This window comes from Patiria miniata, unplaced genomic scaffold, assembly GCF_015706575.1.
Source record: "Patiria miniata isolate m_02_andy unplaced genomic scaffold, ASM1570657v1 HiC_scaffold_22, whole genome shotgun sequence".
NCBI classification, from domain to species: domain Eukaryota; kingdom Metazoa; phylum Echinodermata; class Asteroidea; order Valvatida; family Asterinidae; genus Patiria; species Patiria miniata.
This window is the reverse complement of record NW_024037061.1, coordinates 3,511,027-3,527,310: the sequence shown is the minus strand read 5'-3', so window position 1 is coordinate 3,527,310 and position 16,284 is coordinate 3,511,027. Positions and strand designations below refer to the sequence as shown.

General features: G+C 40.9%; 2 protein-coding genes across 4 annotated transcripts in view; one reads left to right on the top strand and one right to left on the bottom strand.

Annotated features, from left to right (window-relative positions):
- LOC119730422 (ribosomal oxygenase 2-like) overlaps positions 1 to 6,671 on the top strand; it is a 44,558-nt gene extending 37,887 nt beyond the window's left edge. Inside the window, exons 8-10 of one of the 2 annotated variants that reach the window (XM_038203306.1) lie at positions 4,143 to 4,299; positions 5,204 to 5,547; positions 5,693 to 6,671. In XM_038203306.1, coding sequence (XP_038059234.1) covers positions 4,143 to 4,299; positions 5,204 to 5,547; positions 5,693 to 5,857 — 666 coding nt within the window. In that variant the 3' untranslated portion in view covers positions 5,858 to 6,671. Of the gene's footprint in view, positions 1 to 4,142; positions 4,300 to 5,203; positions 5,548 to 5,686 lie in introns of both variants that reach the window. The other variant, XM_038203305.1, reaches the window with a different exon arrangement.
- Positions 6,672 to 7,711: 1,040 nt separating this feature from the next.
- Positions 7,712 to 16,241, bottom strand: LOC119730221 (coiled-coil domain-containing protein 83-like). 2 transcript variants are annotated; one of them, XM_038203013.1, is made up of 11 exons: positions 16,121 to 16,241; positions 15,638 to 15,765; positions 14,847 to 14,931; positions 13,619 to 13,787; positions 12,935 to 13,102; positions 11,736 to 11,827; positions 10,983 to 11,051; positions 9,918 to 10,039; positions 9,000 to 9,127; positions 8,616 to 8,803; positions 7,712 to 8,116 (listed from the first exon to the last, which is right to left on the bottom strand). In XM_038203013.1, exons 2-11 carry the CDS (start codon positions 15,748 to 15,750, stop codon positions 7,946 to 7,948), a joined length of 1,305 nt encoding a protein of 434 aa, XP_038058941.1. In that variant the 5' UTR covers positions 15,751 to 15,765; positions 16,121 to 16,241; the 3' UTR covers positions 7,712 to 7,945. The 2 variants fall into 2 exon arrangements, with proteins under 2 accessions (XP_038058941.1, XP_038058942.1); XM_038203014.1 differs by having other exon boundaries at positions 15,638 to 15,785; positions 16,121 to 16,233.
- Between the last annotated feature and the right edge of the window lie 43 nt (positions 16,242 to 16,284).

Genomic DNA, 16,284 nt, shown 5'->3' with positions numbered 1-16,284 from the left:
CAGCAACTTTAATGTCTGTTTATGCAGTATCAGCAATTTTCCAATTTTGGGTGGAAAGATAGAAAAGAAAACTTGGCTGAAAATCCAGGCTATCATAGAATCATCAAATTTGCAGTCACAAGTTATGACCTTATATGGAATGGAAAGAAGTCAGAAGGAGAAATAAGCTACTTAAATTGTGCCCACTTCTTTCAAAGTGTGTGACTTTTTTTGCGGGGCACCTCCGAAAATATAAGTTTGCAAGCTATTTTGCCAATTTTCAAGCATTGTTTTAATTATATTTTTTTGTACTGAGACATTAAATAACAGTAGTCAAACTATGAAAGGTACAAAATGTTTAAAGTTTTAAATGATATATTTGGAACATTCACTCCGTTTTCAATATACATTGTAATGCAAATTAAGTAATGATTTGGGACTATCTATTTGGCGAAAACAACGCTGACTAGACTACATCACCTTACATAGACTAAAACTAACAGCCCTTCATATTATATAACTTAATTGTCATCTATCGGAACCTGCGTCTAACAAAAGCCTGTCACTAGTACTTGAAATGTGAATATGTTGTCATTAGCAAATGCAGAGACTTCAGTGTCTGGTTATGCGATATCAGCAATTTTCAAAATTTGGGTTGAAATTAAAGATGTAAATAAACTTAGGCTCAAAATTCATGCTACATGTATCACGGTGTCATAAAAAAATTGCAGTCTTAATTAAGTTATGTTCTTACACAGAATGGAAAGAAATATAAAGGAGAAATGGGCTACTTTAAATTATGCGCATTTATTTAAAGCTTGTGTCATTTTTAGCATAGCATCTCCAAGGATCTAAGTTTTCAATTTTAATTGCCAATTTCAAGCATTTTTTTCAAATGTATGATTGTCTTGAGACATAAAATAACAATAGTTGATCTACAAAAAGTGAAATATGTATTCGGTATCAAATGATGTGTTGTGAGCATTTACATAATGCATTTAATACGTCTGAGTGTATTGACCTATGACTCCCTGCGCCGCCTCAAACCGCCCTCTCTGTTACTCAGTAAGCTGTCCCAAACCGTCCAGAACTGCGTATGGAATACGTTAATTTCATAAACGTTCATCGTATGCGTGTGATTTTAAGCCACAGGACGTTCGCTTATCGCGTAACATCCATAGGCCGCGTGACGCAGCCTATTTTGCTAACAAAATTCACAAATTAAAAGCATATAAATGTGTCTAGCTTTCATCGGATGTCTATTGCGTGAGTAGAGTGCCCCCTCTTGATAGCCGTGCCACTTTCGTCAGGGGATCATCGGAATCTAAAATCCCATCTTGAAACCAAGACAAACTTTTTTCACCCCATCGCAATGTCGTTATTTCCCACGTCAACCCTGTGCTGCCTTTTAAGACAGCTGGGCAGCACGGCCTCCCTCACGCCTTTTTGGAACTCCTTGTACTTGAAAGCGTAAATTATCGGATTCACCAGCGAATTCAAGACCAGCAGTAACGGGTAAACCTCGGTGAAGATCTGCCTCAGGAAAGCGTCCTTCACTTTAGATAGATACCGATAGCCGTTAACGATTGCAATAGAGGACCAAATGGTGACGTATATAGCCGCCACAGAAAACAAAAGAAGAGCAACTTTTCGCTGGGCCCTGTTTAAGTCGTCAGCGGGGGCGTGGTTGTTAGCATGACGGTGAAGTTGCACTTTTCGGTACAGATTGACCATGATCTTACCGTAGCAAAAGAACATCAACAGCACTGGCACACCGAACTGTATCAATCTGATGACGTAGACTATGTGAAGCGGGGTAGTTGGGATAGTCAAATCCGGCTGGCAGGAATTGGTTACATGAATATCGATCGGAAAAAATGCTGAAATGGACGCAGATGCCGCCGACAGAGCCCACAGTCCAACTGTCACCACTTTCACCCTGAAACTGGACAAGTAGCGAGGATAGTGCAGCGGATATACAATCGCTATGTACCGCTCCACGGTAACACACACCAAGCAAACATTGGACAGGCTGACTGCAAACCACGCTGGTACATTGGCTTTGAAGAAGAGACAACGTAGGGGGTCATGCAAATAGTCTTCGGACGAGACAAAACGCTCATGAAACACCAGGAACATCAAGCAGACTAAAAAGTCCGCAAATGCCAAATGCCCGATCATGAAATTGGTGACTGAGTGCATGAATCGCGCTCGGAGGATGGTCACGCAGACGAGGCCGTTACCCAGAATGCCTATGACCCCCAGGGTCATCAGCACGGCAAAGCTGGTGTCGCGAAACCCGTCCAAGTCCGTTGTCGAGTTGCTTGCAGTCATCATGGCGTCAACGTTTAGCTGTTGAAAAAAAAATGGCAAAATGGAGTCCAGTTGGCCACATAGTAACAACAGTTAATTGATATGCCTTCAGCAAAACTTAAAATATTCAACCAATTCACAATACAATTAAGAATTACATGTATTCCAAAGAGTACTCTTTCTCATTGCAAGGTACTAACACTTGTACGTACTCGTACTAACACTCATACTCATCATAACAAATTGCAAAGTATTCATATACTCATGGAAATATGTACTCTACTACATGTACAACACTAGTTCAAGGCACTTGGAACAGAGAAGTTGTTTTGTCTCTCGTATAAATATGCACTTACCTTGAAAACTGATATTTTCCTCAAAGTTAAACCACTTATCTCTACAAACTCTAAGCGAAGAATTGTTATAATAAGCATTCAAAATACTGCGTTTAGTCCTTGTTTTCTGTTATTATTCTAGTGGCATGTGAACAACTTTAGACCGCTTTTCTTTCTCTCTGAGTGCTTTGGTGTGGGTTGGCGAGTGAAATGGCTGAGCCAACATTGGTGCGGTTTTGTTTTGACGGATGGCTCAGCGTTATTACCAGACGATCTTGGGAGGCAACATTGACAATGTTTGCACTGTTTCAGTTTACCATGGAAACCACAATTAAGACTCAGGATTTGAGACTATGTATTTGATAAAAACAGCGCTGACCAGACTATTACCTTACATAGACTAAAACTAACAGCCCTTCGTAATATAACTTAATTGTCTTCTATCGGAGCCCGCGTCTTACAAAAGCCTGTCACTAGTAATTGACATGTGGATATGTTTTTATTACTAGCCAATCCAGCAACTTTAATGTCTGTTTATGCAGTATCAGCAATTTTCCAATTTTGGGTGGAAAGATACAAAAGCGAACTTGGCTGAAAATTCAGGCTATCATAGTATCATCAAATTTGCAGTCACAAGCTATGTTCTTAATATGGAATGGAAAGAAGTCGGAAGGAGAAATAAGCTACTTGAATTGTGCTCACTTCTTTAAAATTAAGTGTGTGACTTTTTTTTGCATGGCATCTCCGAAAATATACGTTTGCAAGTTACATGTATATATTGCCAATTTTCAAGCATTGTTTTAAAGAGGTTGTGGAATGCTCGAAGACATTTCCGTCATTTCGGGTATATGTAGCCTAAGGTGTGATGAAATAAAAACGACTATCGTGTCTGTCATGAAATGAGTACAAAAGGTACTTTTGAGAGCTGTTTTTCAGGTCCTGTTTCGACCTGAACGTGCAATTTGTGTCAAAGTCGTCGTTGGGGGCAGCAATCAAAACATAGTAAATCGTGACGTAGGACTGAAATCAGGACTCCCGATTCAGCGTAGTATCAACGAGTCCTGTTTATTACGTCACGATTTACTATGTTTTGTTTGCTGCCCCCAACGACGACTTTTACACAAATTGCACGTTCGGGTCGAAACAGGACCTGAAAAACAGCTCTCAAAAAGTACCTTTTGTACTCATTTCATGACACACACAATGGTCGTTTTTATTTCATCACACCTTAGGCTACATATACCCGAAAAATGACGGAAATGTCTTCGAGCATTCCACAACCTCTTTAATTATGATTTTTGTAATGAGACATCCAATAATGGTAGTCGAACTATGTAAGGTACAAAATGTATTAAGTTCAAATGATATATTTGGAACATTGTAAAACAAATAATGTAATGTCATACAAGGTAATACAAAGTAATTTAATAAATACAATGTCATTTGAAGTAGGGCCTAATAGTGCTAATGGGTTAAAGAATTTTTCTCTGTTATTCCTTATTTTCCTTGTATCAGAGAGTTGATGACAAGCCAACATTTCAGAGTCTCCTAGGCCAACTGTCCAATCACGTGGGAGATCACATCGAAGGAGCCAAATACCAGATGTTGAGAGACTTTGTGGCCAATCGACTGCCTCCGTACCGACCAGGTGACCTCGAAACAGGTCCAGTAGGTGGGTTTTGATCTTGAACCTTAAGACTTAGAGTCATTAGCATTTCATATTTTCTTTTTTGTTCAAGTGATAAAGTTTACCAATGGATATTTCCTTTTAAGGAAAACTGATTTTTTTTTTTATGTCTGTTTTTATGTAAAGGAGCATTGTGTTCAAGCTGTCACGGTGTCTGACTTGTGAGCAATTGAATCTGGGTTTCGAATCCTGTCAGGAACATGGTGCTTGTGTTCTTGGGCAAGACACTTTACCACAATCGTCTCTCTCTACCCAGTGCTTTCAATGTAGCCTGGTTTAATTTTGAAAATTCCCCACAAATGGCATTTCAAAGCTTTCTTTTTCATTGTCTAAGAAGTTACTAAGTAATATGTAAAGTTGGTTACGGATACCCGATCCCATAGTCTGGAAGCAGTTCCTAATACATCAGCGCTCGGGTACTCGGATTCACCGCTAACCAAATCTGCCTGCTTGCCTGAGCTTATCCACTCAGAAGAATTGTGCAGGAATATATGCAGTGTTATCTATTGTGTGTGGGGAGTGTGGCCTAGTGGTTAGGGTTTGTGACTCATGATCAGAGGGTCAGGGGTTCGAATCCAGCTGCTGGTCATATGTTGTGTCCTTGGGCAAGCCACTTCACCCACACTTGCCTCTCTCCACCCAGGAGTGTAAATGGGTACTGGCATTAGCTGGGAGTAACCTGCGATGGACTAGCATCCTATCCAGGGGGAGTAGAAATATTCTCAGTTGTTTCATGCCACTGAAACCAGAGATAAACACCGGCCTGATGGGCCACATTGGCTCGTGACAGACTTTACTTTATACATGTGGGTGCTAATGGTATGGGCAAAAGTGGTTTTGCAAAACGTGAAGAGTTGTGAAGTGCTGTATAAAAACGTTCCGTTTCTAGGTCCCATGCCGACAGGAAACTGCAGAGTGAGACTAATATATGCCAGCCACACGTTTGTGCACAAAGTGTCCAAACACGAAGATGAAGATGGTGAGAATGATGACGAAGATGACGAAGACGACGAAGATGACGAAGATGACGAAGATGGCGAAGATGGCGAAGATGGCGAAGATGGCGAAGATGGCGAAGATGACGAAGATGACAAAGATGACGAAGATGACGACATTGCAACAAACGCAGATTCCCTCAACCAGGATGGACATAATTTGACAGGTTTCGTTGTGGTTCAACACTCGGTTGCCAACTCACGAACAAATCACATGATGGGCAGTGGTGAAACCAAGGTAACATATAACTTCATCCTTAAAGTACTTAAAGTACACGTGTGGTCCCGTGTCCTAACCCCCAATCCTGTTTCCCATCCCAGCTCCACCTCACTCCCCAACAATCCTCATGTTATCTTCCCCTAATCCTTTCTCGCAGCCACAGGCGCTACGGTTCCCGACAGGTTACTACCAAGCCATCAACCAGCTGAAATCCCATTCAGAAGGCGACTGGCTTGAAAGCAGCCAACTTTGCCTGCCAGAAGACGACATCAGGGACCTCTTGATGTCGCTGTGGGCCGAGGGACTGCTTGAGATTTCAAAAGACTGAAGAGGGTCTGTATGCATCCCGGAAAGTTCAAGAACTTTGTAACCAACTCCAGGAAAGTTCTACAACTTTGTATCCGTGTGCTGTAAAGTGCGAGAACTTTATAGCCATGACCTAGAAAGTTCTAGACCCTTTTAATCCTGTCCTGGAAAGTTGTAGAACTTAATCATCCGCTCCTGGAAAGTTCTGGAAGTTTTTAACAAAGTCCTTCAAAGTTCTAGAACTTTGTATCCATGTGTTGGAAAGTTCTTAAACTTAGTATCCCTGACCTAGAAAGTTCTCAAACTTTGTAACCCGGTCATTGAAAGTTCCAGAACTTTGCAACGAAGTCCATGAAAGTTCTAAAACATTGTTACCTAGTCCTGGAAAGCTCTGGAACTTTTTAACAGAGTCATGGGAAGTTCTTAGAAATGTGTAACTGGGTTCTGGAAAGTTCTAGATTTTTTAAATCTTTTTCTCATAAAGTTCTAGAACTTAGAACCTTTCTCTTGACTCCTCATCTCTGAGAGTTTTGAGCTTTTATTTCTATGGAAAGAAAAACCTAAGACTGCATAGAAGTACTTCACACTAGTGACAACATTGACAATTGAAAATAGTTGGTCTTTGTGAAATTAAATTTCAATTTATTTATGTAACACTTATTACAAAGATACACTTCAGACAATTTAAGTGATTTAATGTACAGATACCATTAGCTGAATTTGCATATCAGATTGCTTTGATTACAAAGTGGCATACATTTATAAATACACTAATTACTGAAAAACAAATAACTTCAACCGTTATACCCTATGCATTGTACATGTATTTCATGAGCAACATAAGGCCCAAAAAAAAAAGTCTCCGGTTTCTGGTATGCGCGCGCGTCGCCGTAGCCATGCGCGTCGGCAAAATGAAAAAGTTTTTTTTTCAATAAAAGATGATGTCTCAAAACCGCCAAACTCACTGGTTTGACTGGAATCCTGCTGCTGCACAGTTTTAACGTGTTTTTAGATGGGGTTATGATCGAGAATAAGCTTTATGTGGCCTCTCTGGACTTCCATATATTTGTACTAAGTTTAGTCGGGCACCATTTGCAGTCATCAGCTGACATTTGAAGCAAAACAAAACAGGTAAAAAAAAAAAAGCCGTGTCGCCGCACCACTTTTTGGGCAAGCTCCATACCAGAAACCGGAGACTTTTTTTGTGGGCCTAATGTAGTATTTTCATACATTTTTTTAAATTTGTTGCATAAGTTAGTAATTTCATTTGATCCAAATTTAAGCTTGCACGAATCTCTATGAATTAAAAAGAACCTTCAAAAGGTTTATTTTTTTTAAGTCTTTTGTTCAACTGTTCATTTTTTATCGATCTTGAACATAATATTTATACACATATATACACATTGACTACAGAAAGATTACTGTACAGGGCGAGTTAAACAAAACGAAACCCAAATGTCGGGACCATTGTTTTAGTGAAGTTCTGCATGTACATGTAGCATTTCCAAAATATAGGATATGAAAGCCCAATTCATAAGCTTTCTTTTAGTACAAGAATCATTCAAATCACTCATGTACTTTTCAAGTTTAATTTTAAATTACAACACAGGAATTTTAAACACAACCACCGTTTTATAGTTCTGTCCACGGATCAACAGAAGGTAAGTGTTCCTTCAGCAAAACGAAAACAAATTCTTACGGATGTATGTGAATTGTTTTGTTTTGCTGAAAGAACGCACACCCTTTTTTGTGATCCGTGGCCAGAACTTTAAAACGGTGGTTGTGTTTAAAATTCCGTAACTTCAAAAGTACATGAGCGATTAGAATTGTTTTTGCACTAAAAGAAAGCTTATGAATTGGGCTTTAATATCCTACATTTTTGAAGTGCTACATGCAGAACTTCACTAAAACAGAAGTCCCGACATTTGGGTTTCGCTTTTTTTGACTCCCCTATATCTTAGCACCGTCCTCACACATTTGTGAATATCTACAAGTATTGTCCTCATTCAGTTTGTACTTTGTCCTCACTTTGTTCGCACCACACACTAGTGATGTCCTCGCTCATTGTATCGCACACGTCCTCACTATAGTCAATTTTCTAGCGATGTCCTCATGTATCAGTCACTGTCTTCAGCATCTCTGGAGTGACGGGCCAGACGTCTGGAGCGGACAGTTTGGCCTCCTCCTCCTCATCGGTCAGTTTCTTGGGCTTGATGAGGGTCATCTTGTGACCGGTCACTCGCAGGAGCTTGAGCTCCACCGGTCCAAGGTTCAGATAATCCTGAGATGTGAGAACAAAAATGGTCCTTAAGATGTGATGAAAGTTTATGCCAGGGAGACCTTTTGTTTTAATATTGGTTTTAATTTATGCAATGACAGGTTTTAGCCTTTAGCCCTGTAAATCTTCTGCGGTTCACAACCTTCCAAGTTTTGACAAACTGCTTGTGCCCGAAACTGGGTAAGTTGTGGCCTAGCGGTTACGGTTCGTGACTCGTGATCAGAGGGTCAGGGGTTTCAAATCCAGCTGCTGGCCATATTTTGTGTCTTTGGGGCAAGCCACTTCATCCCCACTTGCCTCTCTCCACCCAGGAGTATAAATGGGTACCGGCATTACCAGGGGAGTAACCTGCGATGGACTGGCATCCCATCCAGGGGAACAGAAATATTCTCAGTCATTTCATGACACTAAAACCGGAGATAAACGCCGGCCTGATGGGCCATATTGCTCAGGACAGACTTACTATATCTTACTTTTGCCCAAAGACTGAGCACCAACTTACGTCAAAATTCTCATCTTCGTAATCCAAGTAGTTGTCAAGTTGGTTGCCATGGTCCCAGCTTCCTCCAAGATCGTCATCCTCCTCCGGCCCGGAGTGTTCCTCCTCCTCCTCCTTGATGGCGAGAGAGAAGACCTTGGCCTCTACCGCCCTCTGGGTGGCGCTCTTCGGGCGCTGCGCTTTTCTAGCACCTGCAGCGAGCAAACACAACAAATATGATCATAGTTCTTTCCTTGTAATATCAATTTTCCATGACTACTGATAAAAATAACACAATTCTATGACTTTCCATGATAGCTGTAAATACCAGGATATTTTCACATGATGACTTGGTGAAATCCAATTAGAAGATTTCAGTTACCCAACCTTTCATTGACCGCTTCTCACCCTGTGTGGCGCCCCCTATCGCCAGGGGTTTGTCAGCGCTTTCCATGTCCATCTTGGCCAGGTCTTCCTCCAGTATTCCGGCGTCGTCAACGTCATCCCCCTCCCCAAACTGGGTCAGGTAGAAATTCCTGTAAGCACAAACAAACAAACAATCTTGAGTTGCATGGACTTGATAACAAAGTACAAGTGACTGTGAATTCCAAGTCATATAATCTTGATCTGGGTTTCATATTAGAAAAAAAGGGAAATGCATTACGGAAAATCGGGACTTTAGTCAGACGGCCGACTTCAGCGATTTGACGAGTTGTACGATGTCGGTTAAGCCGGAGTTTACTGTAGCGTAAATATCTCAATTACAGTTAGTACTTTATAGAAGAACTTATAAGAGTTTACTTTTTTATGTCTTTTTTAAGTCTATGGGCTCTGTGCACAAGCACCCCCTCAACGGCCAGAAAAGGAGAGTTGGGGGTGACCTAGACTGGTTCCCGGACCATCCACTGTGTATTTCGAATGATCCAAAGTTATTGGGGGTGGGGATTAGTCTGGGAGACCATCGCAGGTTCAATTCGAATGAATTCGCGTGCAGACGACGCCTGACGCTCACGCGAAGACACTGTGGCTAATAGCTTTTGCACATCAGGAAGTCGTGCATACTTTGCGCGCGAACTAGTACAATACGCGCACGCTGTGCGTCCCGCTCACTGAGCTCTCAAAAAGTGGTAAAAAAGCGCCCTCTTTTGTTGGCGCACAGAGCCCATAAAGTGAAATACGAATTGAACGGCAGTCTCCACTTTCCTGCAATTGACAACATCTTGCTTCAGGAAGATGTAAATTGTACTATTATGTTTTGTCCATCGCTGCTACAAGTTTAGAAACTTATAAACTTCCTCGCATCCATTCATTGGAAGACAAATGTACCTTGATATCTTGAGGTCCTCGATGCGGCAATCAAACAGTCCGCTCATGATCTCAAGATTCTCCTTCTCCAGTGCCTCTACCTCCTCCACAAGATGCTTGGTCTCCACTCTATGAAGCTCCGCCTACAAATCAGAGGAAATTTGTCTTAAACCACTGAATGCCAAGATTATTATTGCATGGGGCAACAGATACAAATCAACAGATACAAATGTCTTGTGATTGTCTTGTGATTGACTTGTGATATTGTGATTGTCTTGTGATTGTCTCGTGATTGACTCTTGATTGCCTCGTGAATGCCTCGTGAATGCCTCGTGATTGTCTCGTGATTGCCTTATGATTGCGTTCTGATTGCCTTGTGATTGTCTTGTGATTGTCTTGTGATTGTCTTGTGAATGTCTTGGGAATGCCTTGTGATTGTCTTGTGATTGTCTTGTGAATGTCTTGTGAATGGCTTGTGAACGTCTTGTGATTGCCTTGTGATTGTCTTGTGATTGTCTTGTGATTGTTTTGTGATTGCCTTGTGAACGTCTTGTGATTGTCTTGTGATTGTCTTGTGATTGTCTTGTGATTGCCTTGTGAATGTCTTGTGATTGTCTTGTGATTGTCTTGTGATTGTCTTGTGAATGTCTCGTGATTGTCTTGACACTCATGATGACTTATGAATAACAGTTATGACTAAGACAAGTTCGTTTAGAACTTACAGCATGGACTGTTCTTATCAGAACAAAAACTACTTAGCAAAGTTGATAATAAGCAGGACAAGTTCTTTTCAGAACTAATATCTTCTAAGCAGTAGTTATTACCACATGGTGTTACCGCAAACCGAAACGATACCGATACCCCACCATGCAAAGCCTCAAATCTTATATCAGTTATGACTTAGTTACAACTCTGTGTGGCCTACGCACAAGGGCCATCTACGGATCTCACTCGATATCAATGGAACATGTTAACCTTGTGGACACAATTTTTAAGTGAATCGTTTCATTGTTTTCTGTGTTTGTACCCATTTAGAATGTTGTCACTGAAGATCTGAGAACCATTAACAATGATGTTAATACCTACCTCTTTTTTCAACCACTTATTGTCTTTGACTTCTTGCGTGCTCCACTTATCCAAAGTTGTCATTGCTTTCTGCTCATGGAAAAAGAGAAAACAAAATTATCAACTCAGAAAAAAAGGGCCATTTTTAAAAATTGTGTACAATCACAGTTGCCCTTCAAATTAGGTTTTGCCCTTCACCGACGTTTTAACACTGTATACTCAGTGTGTTACCTTCCAAGTGAAAGTTGGAAAAAAAATCACTCGGGTGGGACTCGAACCCACCACCACCTGCTTTCTAGTGCAGATGTCTTACCACTCGACCACCAAGCTAACGGGATCAAAAGCTCCAGTTGTCCTCAAAAGCTTGTAATACACCATTCTAATGGGGCTACCAGAAAGTCAATTCCTGAGAATCTGAAATTTGTGTGGAAGATTAGCTTTTTGTGACACATAATACTTTGTAAGGTTCATTCCTGTCAGCAGACCCAACAACCACGGCAGTCGACTGGTAAGACGTCTGCAGCCGTAAGTAGGAGGTTGTGGGTTTGAGTCCTGCCCGAGTAACCATTTGAAATTTCTTGCAAACCCTCAGACAACACTGAATACTCAATGCTTTTAAATTACGTCAGTGAGACGGCCAAAACCCAAAATTTAATGCCCCAATTTTTTTTCTGACGAGATCCGAAATTGAATCAAGGCATCAATTTTGTGCACTGACCATTTTTAAATTGTGATAAAAGTGCTTCCCAAATGTTGAAGCTGTGGTTTTTGTACCTCTGACGCTATGTGTTTCTGTTCCATCAATCGTTCCTCGGTGGACTTGTGGATTTCGTCTTTGGCCACATTCAGGGTTCTCTCCAGATGAGCTGAAGGAGAGATTGAAAAAATGATAAATGATGAGTGGTCTGGCAAAGGTTTCCAGAACAAAACTGTTCACTTCCTCCAAGTACTGTGTGACATGGTTTAATTATCTTAAAGAGAGTCACTCATCGAAAGGCCCTACTTAAAAGGCATAATACCATTATTTGCATTTCATGCAATTTGTTCGTTTCCAAAAATAACACCACTCAAAATCCAAAGAAGAAAGTTCAAAACCTAACCTGTTGAAATGTTCGCTCTGTGGATTTTACACTTTCCAAGAAAACAGTGACAAACCATGCACATCCTTGTGATCACAAACACAGATTTTGTCAATAGCACTCTTTGTCAAAACATCAGTCAATTAACCGATTGTTGGAAATCAACGTTGGAAATCTTGATTTCTTCTAAACGACAGCAAGCCAGACGGAATAATTGCACCGGATGTTTAGTACCAGTACGATCTTCAATCCAAGTAAGCATTTGGATAATGATACAGTGGGTTGCTTTTGGGATAAATGCAATTGATCATAATGCCTTTAAAGCTACAGTCCATCATTTGCAGCTATCCGAAAAGTAATTGGCGTAATTATTGTTGAAAAAGTACTTGGTTGTAAGAAGTAAGGGGACTAAACTCCCTGTGAAATTATTCTTTCTGGCAAGCAGTCATTTTGAAGTAATCAACGAAAGAAGGCCTTTCCAACAGTGCTTCTTAAGATGCACCGTAGCAAAATTTAAATTAGTAGTTCGTTTTGTTATTCAGCGAAGCGCGCGCAAGCATTGGAACGACGCACTCGCACCCCTGGTTGCTATAATTCGTCGGATCAGTGCGCGACATCGCTTAGCTGCAATAGGCTCAGTGAGAATGTGTCTCGGACGCTGAATTCAGGCGCAATTCATAACATGATTCAGCAACTTTTGATTTGAAATTGAGATCCTAGAATGCTGTTTTTCTCGGAATATACAGCTGAAGCTGAGCTGAAACTTCATCAGGTTAGCTGTTCAGTATCCTTCATTAGATTTTGAGCACTTTTGTTGCTTCAAACGAACAGAATGCACAAATTACAAATGATGGACTATATCTTTAAAATCAATCAAGGTTTTGCCTTGCCTACCTTTCATCTCATCAAAGCTGACTTGCATGTCCAACAGCTCCTGTTCCAGAATTTTGATGTGCTTGGCGTGTTCGTGTTGCCCTTTGTCCTTGTACTCCTTCCACTTGGCCACCATGACTAGTTCTTTCTCCAGCTCCACCGCCCGCTGCGCTATCTGCCTCTTCAAGTCTGAAAGTCAAGAATCATAAATAAGATGGAATTTGTGTCGGGAAGATGTAAATTCAATATTAGGTATTGCCTTTCACTGACGGGTAAGCACCGTATATTCAGTGTGTTGCCCCCCAAGTGAAATCGGAAACAATCATTTCGGTGGGACTCGAACCACAACCTCCTGCTTTCTAGTACAGACGTCTTACCACTCGATCACTGAGCTTGTGGGATTGGTTGGCAACACACCGAGTATACAGTGTTTATACGTCGGTGAAGGGCTAAACCTAATATTGAATTTACATCACCCTGACGCAAATTCCATCTTGTGAATAGCTTCATTGCGGTACCCGCTGCTACATCAGATGCGAACCAGCCAACCGATCCTGCAAGCTCGGTGGTTGAGTGGTAAGACGTCTGCACTAGAAAGCAGGAGGTCATGGGTCCGAGTCCCACCTTGAATCGCTAATTTTTTCTTGAGACTGGACTTGTGACGGACTCGACAACAACACAGTCTGGCACCCCATCTCCCCGTACCTTCAATCTGTTGGTCTTCCTCCTTGGCAGCCTGCCATTTCTCCTTGAGAGCGTCCTCCACATGCTCCTTGTTGACCACGGTGACCTGCTCTAACTCCTTGTCTCTCTCCTTGGCTTGCTTCAGGAGGGTCCGGATGTGATACAGTTGCTCCTCTTTCAGACGTTCATTCTTGGGAAACAATGAGGACAAACTAAGATTTTTTTTACTGAATCCTTGGATGCATGTGACAATTTGGGCCATGCTCCCGTCCTTTCAAAGCCTGTTTCATTTTTTTTTAAGAAGGAAGACTGAAAAAGTCCCCCTCCCCTTCAGAAATCAGTCCACCCCTCTCAAATTTATAATGGCCAGCAAGTTGGTCTTCCTCCTCCCCCAAACCACCCCCCCCCCCTTCCAGAAAACACCAAATTGTTTCTGGATCCACCAGTGGTGTTACCATGATTCTTGACTCATAAACCACTGCACTGAACAAGAAATGGGTCAGAGAACTGAGGCATCATTTTGGGCAAGTCCAAAATATGCACATGTTACGTCCCATATACGTAAAATGTAACCTCTAAAAAGCACTTAAAGGTATAGTCCATCATTTGTAATTTGTGCATTTTTTTCGTTTGTAGCAACAAACATGCTCAAAATCTAAAGAAGGGTACTGAACAACTAACCTGATGAAGTTTCAGCTCAGCTTCAGCTGTATATTCCGAGAAAAATAACATTCTAGGATCTCGATTTCAAATCAAAAGTTGCTGAATCATGTTTTGAATTGGGCCTGAATTCAGCGTCCGAGACACGGTCTCAATGAGGGTAGGATTGTAGCTACGCGATGTCGCGCACTGATCTGACGAATTATAGCAACCCCGCGCGCGTGTGCGTCATGCCAATGCTTGCGCGCGCTTCGCTGCAAAACAAAACGAACTACTAATTTAATTTTCCTACGGTGCGTCTTAAGAAGCACCGTTGGAAAGGCCTTCTTTTGTTGATTTCTTCAAAATGACAGCTTTCCAGAAAGAATTATTTCACAGGGAGTTTATAGTCCCCTTACTATCGTTCAACCAAGTATGTATTTCAACAATAATTACGCCAGTTACTTTTTGGATAGCTGCAAATGATAGACTCCAGCTTTAAGATATTTATGTGTTTCAGTGTTTCACTGACATTGAGCATCTGGACCTTTTCTTGGATTTGCCCGTTTTACCTGGCACTCTACACTCACGTCTAGATCAAATTCATTACCCTTTCTTTGTGTTTCTGGCTCTTTTCCTCGAGTCCTTTGATTTCGTACATGAATTCCTCCAAGGCTTCCTCCTTGATGTTGATCCTACGTTAAGAACCAAATTGAAAGAAAAATTAATTCACACAATAAATCATGATGGAATTAAAAGAAAAATTAATTCACACTATAAATCACGATGAAAAGTCCACGAAATAAATCTGCAGCCTTTCAAATCCAACGGTGCTGATCAAGAAGCAGACAGGGACGTCTTTTTTCCAAAGAGGAAAAAATGAGGCAGCAGGATAATTATAAAAAAAACTTGTTCAACACCCAAGAAACACAGCTTTTAGTTTTACAGATAAACAATATTGGTTGTTTGCATTTTATCTCTATGCAGGCATTTTAATAGAGTGAAACAAAAGTCTATCATTCCAGTTCATAACAACATTTAAAAAAATGTTCAGTTCGGCCAAGTACAAAAATAAACCAGTTTCTCGTCTCTGCCCACCTCTTTTTATTTAATTTTTCATACAGACATTTGCAGTATAGGCCTACATGTACTTTTCAAATGTCAATATATTGTCCATTTTCTCTTCACGGCTCCCTTGGACTCAATTTTATATCTGCAAAGAGTAAACAAATTGGAAGAATACATCCGCAATAGTGGAAATTCGCCATCTCGGGAAAAAAAGAACAGAAAGCGTTTGTCTCCTTCGTTTTTCCAAAAAGCCAGACGAGAAACTATTTTACTTTTTTTACTTTGCCTTAAGATATATTATAACTGCCTACATGAAATTCAATATAATCTTACTGGTAAGCTAAGATGGCTTCTTGGATGGTCATCTGGGGCTCGGACGACTTCTTCTTACCGCCCTTCTTTCCGCTTTTCTTGCCACTCCCCTTCTTTTTGCCCTTTTTGCCCATTTTTGTCTTGCCACTCTGCACCAAAGAGATTTAGGCTAAAAAATGAAATTGATGAAAGCTGCCTAAAACTTAGCTAAACAATGCAGGTTTGGGTCCAAAATGGAAATCAGCAACATTCTGAATACAAGAATGTAAAAAAAGCAGAGATCAGTTATATTATTAATGTTATTGTTACTGTTACTGTTTAGGCGCAATCAGATTTTTGGAAGGTTTATTAGGCCTAGGCCTAAATGGCAAACAAGTAAGTTCAAGACAGTCCGGAAACTGGGCAACTCAACTTTCCACAAACAAGGCTATGATTTGAGACATTCAGCTTACTTGCAAGTATTTTAATAGGGTACAATCATGTAAAATATGGACAATAACTTACTTTTAATAAATAACAAGAATTTTGTTCATTTTTTCCGAGATTTGTTCGACGAGTACATGTACCATTCACCGACAGCTTCCTTGGTTTCCAAGCAGCAAAATCTTTGCCAACTCTTGAGGGCGGCATTTACACTTAACGCTGGTGGTTGGTTGCCAGCAGCCGAT